Source organism: Lucilia cuprina, chromosome 4, assembly GCF_022045245.1.
Source record: "Lucilia cuprina isolate Lc7/37 chromosome 4, ASM2204524v1, whole genome shotgun sequence".
Taxonomy (NCBI): domain Eukaryota; kingdom Metazoa; phylum Arthropoda; class Insecta; order Diptera; family Calliphoridae; genus Lucilia; species Lucilia cuprina.
This window is the reverse complement of record NC_060952.1, coordinates 29,997,413-30,004,929: the sequence shown is the minus strand read 5'-3', so window position 1 is coordinate 30,004,929 and position 7,517 is coordinate 29,997,413. Positions and strand designations below refer to the sequence as shown.

At 30.7% G+C, this 7,517-nt stretch overlaps 2 protein-coding genes across 2 annotated transcripts; one reads left to right on the top strand and one right to left on the bottom strand.

Annotated features, from left to right (window-relative positions):
* Nucleotides 1-1,156: 1,156 nt before the first annotated feature.
* On the top strand, nt 1,157-6,359 carry LOC111690989 (26S proteasome non-ATPase regulatory subunit 9). The gene is made up of 4 exons (XM_023453607.2): nt 1,157-1,292; nt 5,329-5,504; nt 5,560-5,889; nt 6,117-6,359. The coding sequence occupies exons 1-4, from the start codon at nt 1,235-1,237 to the stop codon at nt 6,336-6,338; spliced, it is 786 nt and encodes a 261-aa protein (XP_023309375.2). The 5' UTR covers nt 1,157-1,234; the 3' UTR covers nt 6,339-6,359.
* Nucleotides 2,168-5,010, bottom strand: LOC111690975 (DDB1- and CUL4-associated factor 10 homolog). The gene is made up of 5 exons (XM_023453591.2): nt 4,502-5,010; nt 4,315-4,428; nt 3,759-4,128; nt 3,518-3,673; nt 2,168-3,443 (listed from the first exon to the last, which is right to left on the bottom strand). Exons 1-5 carry the CDS (start codon nt 4,678-4,680, stop codon nt 2,358-2,360), a joined length of 1,905 nt encoding a protein of 634 aa, XP_023309359.2. The 5' UTR covers nt 4,681-5,010; the 3' UTR covers nt 2,168-2,357.
* Nucleotides 6,360-7,517: the final 1,158 nt, after the last annotated feature.

Sequence of the window (7,517 nt, the reverse complement as noted above, 5' to 3'; positions counted from 1 at the left end):
ATGATGATTCAATGATGTAACTTTTCTATTTTTGTGGGATAACCTGGCAGTTTGTGAGTTTAATACTCCGCCAACACACTTCAAAGTTAAAAAAAAAAAAAAAAAAAATAGTGCTAAGTCAGCAATTTAACAATTGTAAAGAATGTCTAATAAATTGCAAGTCGACATTTTGGAAGAGCACATCACACATCTCTTTAGGAAAATATTAACTTAATATTTTATTCAGTACACAAGTTTCAACAAATGCAGGATGGTCATGTTACATCATAAGCAAAAGAAGGATTTTAGTTTTTCTATAATATAAATTTGAGTCGAAAATTACATTTGAAAACTCTGGTTTTCTAATATTCATTTCCTGTTACTCAATTCCGTTTCCTTTCCTTATTTTATTAAAAACCCTGAAAAAAATTATAATATTCCCACATCTGGCAACTCCATATCCGTAATTTCTTTTCTTTTTTCATTTTTCCAATTGTCAAAAAATACAACCCTGTTGTTGGTAGTTTTTTTTTAGTACTTTTCGGCGCGATCTTCAGGTTGTTGAGAAAATTCGTTGTGTCTGTGAAAATTTTAATAAAAATACAAATATTTATTCAAAAATATATTAATAAAGAAAAAGAAATGTTGTTTTGTTAAATTGTTAAGTTTTTCTTTGATCAAATTTGTTTTTCAGCCAAAAAAAAAGATACAAATGTAAACAATTAAATGCTTTTGTGTGTGCGACTGTAGTAAAAATTGTTTGTTTTTGAGAAAAATTTAATAAAAATTGCAATTTTTGAAATAAAAAAAAGCTGTTGGTTATAAAATTATTACATATATTAATGAAATATAATGTCTTTTGTGAAATATATTATTTGTTGATAGATATCAGCATGAGATATCAGTGTCTTTAACAAGTTTCTGTAAACAAAATCTTAACACAAAAATAATATGGAAAAATTTATAAAAAACTATTAAAATTGCAGATCTTCAGCTTAGAACAATTCGTTTCCAATTTGGCCAAAGGCTATCAGCAGACAAATTTTGTTTTTTTGTTGTTGTATAAGTTTCGTTATTGTTGAAAGTTTTTCTTTAGGAAAAAACAGTTGATACAGCTGTTGCCCATCTTTGGCCGTTTGGGAATTGTGATGTTCCGGAACGTATATGCAATTGTCCTAAACGATTTCAGTTTCTGAACAATGAAGTAAATTTAAGGAAAATTTCATTCCCTAAAATTATCAGGTTTTGGGATTACATGCCGACAGACACAGAATCTAGATATTGCCCTGAGAACAAGCCGATTGAAGTAAAAGGTAAGTTTTTTATTTAATTTTCTTAAACATTTTTCTATTATTATAACCTACACTACTATGGTTGTAGGTTAGGTATTCAGGCTGCAAAGACGCACACATGGGTCCTGTTGGTCCCTTTGTGATACCTGTAAAGATAGTAAAATATAAAAGAGAGTAGGGAATAGTTTAGGATTAAGTCATAGAAGAGAAATTGAAGTGGAGGAGAAGATTGAGAGGTCTGTGCTTGTGGACTGGTGAGTGCCTTAATTATGGCTTGGTGGTCTTAAAACCAGTTACTGTGCCTGATGAAGGCATTTATGTTATCCAGTCCTAGACTGTATAGTTCTGACAAATCATCAAATACTATGGTTGTAACTAATAGACATATAATTGGCTTGGAAATATTATCTGATTCAAAATTTCAACTTTTCCTATTTCTATACCCTACACCAGTATGTTTGTAACAGATAGACATATAATTGGCTTGTAACTATCATCTGATTCAAAATTGGGATAATGTTAAATATACCACAACTTCAGTAGATTTTAATTAATCATACATTTATCAAGTCGTTCGATTTCTATGACTCAAATTTGTGATTCAAAAAGCTTCAGTAAAATAGAATTTCAGGCTTTTAGGGACGGGAAGTTATTCCATTTTTATCTTCACTAAACATCATGCTTTTAACAAAAAAATTTAACAAAAATACAAACTTTTTATTCATATTTATTTATTCAATAATTTTCTTAATTTCAATAAATGTTTTTTTTTTTATTTTATTATATTAAAAAATAATGTTTTCAATTTTCATTCCAATGATTTAAAAATATGTTTTCTGTAATAAAAACAAACGCACTTACAAATTTATATTGTTATTACAAATAATAAAAACTCTTTAGGAAAATCAAGTATTAATTATCATTCAATAAAAAAAACTTAAAATTTATTATGCTTTACATAAAAACTATATATAAATTCAAGATATGAATTTGTTATAAAAAAAATATACGTATATTTTTCGGTTTTATGTAAAAAAAAGTACAAAAACAAGCTCTCAATAATAATAAAAAAAATTTAATAACCATCTACAATATGGGATGATACCAAACTATTTTACCACTCTTACAACCACTAACCAGTAAAGGTTCGCGTGGACTAAATTTCGTACTGAGAACAATATCGTCGTGAGCTTTTAGTTCTTTAAGCACATGCAAAGTACGAGGATTTTGTTTGATGCTATTGATCTCTTGAAAATGTCTGGGATATTCAGAGCAAATTTCACTATAGCCCAGTAGTCGAACGCCATTGTCGTAGGGTGAGCACACAATACGACCATCTGCCGAGAAACTGGGTTCTTTTATGAAACCTTTGCCTTTGTTCGGTTCTTGTATATAATACATGAGTTTCTTGGGATTTTGAAAGATTTTACGTTCACGATGATAACTACTGCGTTTGGGAGGTATTGTTATGGGACGTACACGTTCAAAGGGTACATAGGGGGGAGAATCACTGCTGGAAGTGCTGCTGCCATCGGTAGAAGCGGCTAGATCGGGAAATGATGAGCGCCCCCGTCTAGAAGATGAATCGGATGCATTAGTTGAATCTGTGTTTGTGTTGCGAGATGCTGTCGCTGCAGCTGCTGGCAAGACACCGCTACTTATGGCATAAACGTAATTGTAGCCGGTGACAGCATTTGAGTTGCGTGCACGATTTTGTCGAATAGCTCGTTCGTGCACAGTTACTTCAGCTGCCCAAATATCGGGTATAAATGATTCAGGTCTTTGATTTGTGGCTTGCTGCTGTTGTTGTTGCTGTTGATTGCTTGTAGAATTTGAGGTATTGGCATTGGAGGTGGAACTGGTAGACTGTACGGAAGTGGGTGGCGGTGGGGGTAAACGTGACAAAGATAATCGTGAGCGTACAGTACGTTGTCTACGATTTATGCTAAATAAAACATCATCAGAATCGCCACTTTCTTCACCCAAACCATTACGTGTCTCATCGTCACTGTCACATTGTAGTTTACGCTTTCGTCTTGAACTTATGTGTTCCTCTTTAATACGTTCGGTTATGTCGCCCGGCTCTTCATTGATATCGTGTATGCATGACCATTCGGTTTTTTCATCATAGCTTATATTACGACTTAGTATTGAATGTCCTTGTGGATGGATCTGAAATAATAATAAAAAACATCACAATTAAAAGTTTTCTTTTTAGAGTTAGTACATTTATTGTAGATAAATACTTGTAAAGCTAAAACTACTTCAGCATCATTTTCTTCTGGAAAATCAGTCACTAATTCAACACGATTTTTCTTTTGTTTCTTAGAGAAAACATGATCAAATTTAGCCGCTTGTGGTATATACTGATGACCCATTTGCATTAAACGATAAATACTTGGCTATTTAATATAGAAAATAAAGAAAATTGTAACATATACATATTTTGTCTACTTATTTTATTATTAATCTAGAGTAAAAACTCACCCGGAAACCATTTAAATCCTTATGTAATGTTGTTAAGTCTAGATTGTGTATTATCATCAAATAACCACCGGTCGAACAAATTACCAACTTACTACAATCGGGCGCTATGCGACAACGCATTAAACCACTTGTATGAAATACCTTCTGATAAATAAGTCCCTGTTCGGTATGCGAATTGATGTCCCATGTAAAAATACTACCATCAAAACCGGAAGTCACTAATAGATTGTCTTTATTGGAGTATTCAATATTTTTAACCCAATTCGAATGACCATGTAGACTGCGTACTTTCATTTTCAAATATCGTAAATCCCATAGAGCAACGGTTGTGTCATCGGAACATGTGGCAAACATACGTTCATCGAGAAATCTGAATTTAAGTAAAAACGTTTTCAGTTTTCAGATTAAAAAGATTTTTTCAATCAAATTTTAGAAACTTTTATAAAATGCTCGAATCTTTTTCCCTAGAAAAGGACTTTTTGGACAAGGACAAATTATAGAATATTTCCAAAACTGCAATCATTATATTTAAGAGTTTTTAAGCTCATTAACTTACTTGATACAATTAACATTATCCGTATGAGCATCTTTGATTTTATGTGTCTGCCTTTGGGTGATGGCATCAAATAACAATATAGACTTTTTCTCGCAAGCAGCCACTAGAACATTTCTAAAATAAAATAAAAAACATACAACATTTATACATAAAAATAAACAGTCTCCTTGCGCTTCTAAGTATTAACCCTTTTGGTGAGAATTCCAAATTAAATACAGCTCCATAGTCTGACGTTTGATTAGGTAAATCATTCCAATGTTTAAAATCATCAATTGAACCATAAACCCGATGCATAATATTGTCGAAATCTCCACGATTCGAAGGTAAACCATATTCTCGGCGATGCAGCCATCTGTGCAGGCTCATGCTGTTTGTTTCTAGTTTTTGTTATAATCTATTGTTTAAGTACTTTAAAGCTGAAGTCTTTCTTTTTTTCACTTTAGGATTCACAACCGGGCGAAGTATTTAGCAAAGTAAGATACCTTTAGAATTTATATTTTGTTTTCAATACAAAATAGTCTACAAAATGACTATTTTAGTTGCTAGAACTAATGAGTTTCTATTACAATTTAGTATTTATGCTATTTCCATAAAATATATAATTATTTTCAAGGATAATTGAGGAATTTTTATAAATTTTTTTCTTAGTCAAGCACACTATACACGAAAAGTGAAATCCACTTCAACTATTTTTCCTTGACAGTTGGTATTCTATGAAAAAGACAGTTGTCAGCTGTTTGGCTAGAAAAAAAATAATTTGTGGAATGTTGCCAGAAATTGTAAAGAAAGAAAACTATGAAATTGGAAATTAAAAAAGGATATTAAATAATTGTTTTATTAAAAAATATAAATTTTAGATGATAAAAAAACACCAGTCAAAAAATGTGTTACATTTGTATTATTTTTAAATTGTTTTTTGAACAATTAATTAAACAGCGATTTTTTTGTAACTAAAAATTCTGGCATCTTTATTAAGCCAACTGTCAATTATTCTAATAAGAATTGTTTTTATAGCAACAATTTGTAAACAAACTGACAACAACGTAAATAAAAAGGAATATTACAAGAAAAAATTAACAGAAATGGTTGTTCCCAACACAAATCCTTTGGAAACTAAATTATTTAAGCTTATGTCCGATAAAGACAAATTAGAAGCACAAATAAATACTTATGGTGTAATATTGGCCCAAGTAAGTTTGTGTTTAAGCACTTGTATAAACAATGATTTGGCATTTTTGTTAACAGAATGATAATGTTGGCATGACGGGACCATTAGTAGATGCCGAAGGATTTCCTCGCAATGATATTGATGTCTATCAAGTGCGACAGGCTAGACAACAAATCATTTGTCTTCAAAACGATCATAAAGCTTTGATGAAAGAAATCGAACAATTAATGCATGAATTACATGCTGAAGCCAAACAAGCCCAGACTTCACAGCAATTGTCTCATAAGGCTGCTGGCATGAATTTAAATGACAGCTCTCCAGATGATAGTGAAATGACAGAGGCATTGCCTCTAAAGCCGATTTTAAAAGTAAAAAATGTTGCGCCAGGTTCTCCGGCCGAAGAAGCTGTAAGTAAGATTAATGCAGATTTGTGTAAAAGGATTTTGAAATTTTTGTGTTATATTTCATTGGTATATCTCCTTTTAGTTTCTTTTGATAGACTCTTTGCAAAGAAAACTCTGCATGATTCCTTGGAATCTAAAAATCTCTCTCAAATCCTTTCAAATTTGCTATTTTATTTGTTGTTTTATTTTTTCAAATAGTAGCTTTATAAATAGTACAATTTTTATTTTAGGGATTACGCATTAATGATGAAATCTGTGAATTTGGTTCAGCAAATGCTAATAATTTCAACAAGAAGCTGGAAACTATTGCCAATATTGTAAAACATATGAGTGATCGTCGTGTTCCCTTAAAGGTACTGCGTAATAATGAACTGTTAGATTTAATATTAATACCACATACTTGGTCTGGTCCTGGTTTGTTGGGTTGTAATATTGTTCTTGCCGAAAATTAAAATACATACAGAAATATTTATAAAAAATACTTATGCTTATGGTATGAAAAACATTATTTTGCTAATGTAATGCAAATGATTTCAAATATTTAAAATATCATATTTTTTCAAAATAAATACATATATACGTCAGTTTCTTAGGTAATGTTCTTATCTAGGACTAATTCAATACTCATAATGCCAGGTCATACCACATCGGAGAGGGTTCTAAAATCCACTCATACTTTTATATAGGAGTAATAAACTCAGTGAGAAGCAATTCTGTTGAAAGTTTGTCAAAAAACACAAGCCTGATGGTCGTTTAGGAATAGTGGTTATGACGAGAGAGTTGATTCCAAATCAGACTTGAATAACGACTAGCAATTGACATATTTGAAAAGAAATCTTATAAAATAGAACAAGTACACTCCATAATAATGTATTGTTAAGCTAATACCTAGAGTCCGAACGATCTTTGTTTCTGTATCGAACACTCAAGGCGAACTTCGATAATTGTAAAAGTTTAGGTGAACTTTGTTTGGTTTTATGTTAAAAGGTTACAAATTTATCTATTTAAAATCTAGTCACCATGAAAATAGCAACAACAGGTAGATTTTTTGTTAAAGAGAATCTTGCATCAATTATGCACTAAACCATTTGAGACAGTGATAAATTTCTAATAACAAACCATTTTTGGATAAATTTGTCTTCATACTTAGGACAGGTTTCTTACTACTCAGTTAAACTAGGCTTAACTTGCTGTTAGATTAAACTCGGATCAAATTTGAACGGACTTTAACTGATGATTGTGATTTTCAGTTATGGATTTAGGATCAGTTAACTTTGTTAGTATTGGCAACTTTTCAGTCAAAAATATAAATAATAAACAGCTGCAAATATCACTTTTGTAAAATGTGAAATTTTAGAAAAAAATTAAATAAAAATTTTAAACAATAATAACATCTATTTATTTACTATTTATTTAGGGCGGCTTAACTTGCTCTTAGATTAAACTCGGAACAAATTTTGGCGGACTTTAACCGATAATTGTGTTTTACAGTTATGGATTTAAGTTCAGTTAACTGTGTTAGTATTGCCAGCTTTTCACTCAAAAACATAAACAATGAACAGCTGTTTTTTGCAAATAATACTTTTGAAAAATGAAAAATTTTGGAAAAATTTTTAATAAACATTTTAAAC

Excerpts from the sequence above, each read along its gene's own strand:
- LOC111690989 (XM_023453607.2), top strand. The coding sequence starts at position 1,235 with ATGCCGACAGACACAGAATCTAGATATTGCCCTGAGAACAAGCCGATT. Across the intron at positions 5,505-5,559 it reads ATGGTGTAATATTGGCCCAA|AATGATAATGTTGGCATGAC; the intron begins GTAAGTTTGTGT and ends TTTTGTTAACAG. Across the intron at positions 5,890-6,116 it reads GTTCTCCGGCCGAAGAAGCT|GGATTACGCATTAATGATGA; the intron begins GTAAGTAAGATT and ends TTTTTATTTTAG.
- LOC111690975 (XM_023453591.2), bottom strand. The coding sequence starts at position 4,680 with ATGAGCCTGCACAGATGGCTGCATCGCCGAGAATATGGTTTACCTTCG. Across the intron at positions 4,129-4,314 it reads GATAATGTTAATTGTATCAA|ATTTCTCGATGAACGTATGT; the intron begins GTAAGTTAATGA and ends ACTTAAATTCAG. Across the intron at positions 3,674-3,758 it reads AGGATTTAAATGGTTTCCGG|CCAAGTATTTATCGTTTAAT; the intron begins GTGAGTTTTTAC and ends TATATTAAATAG.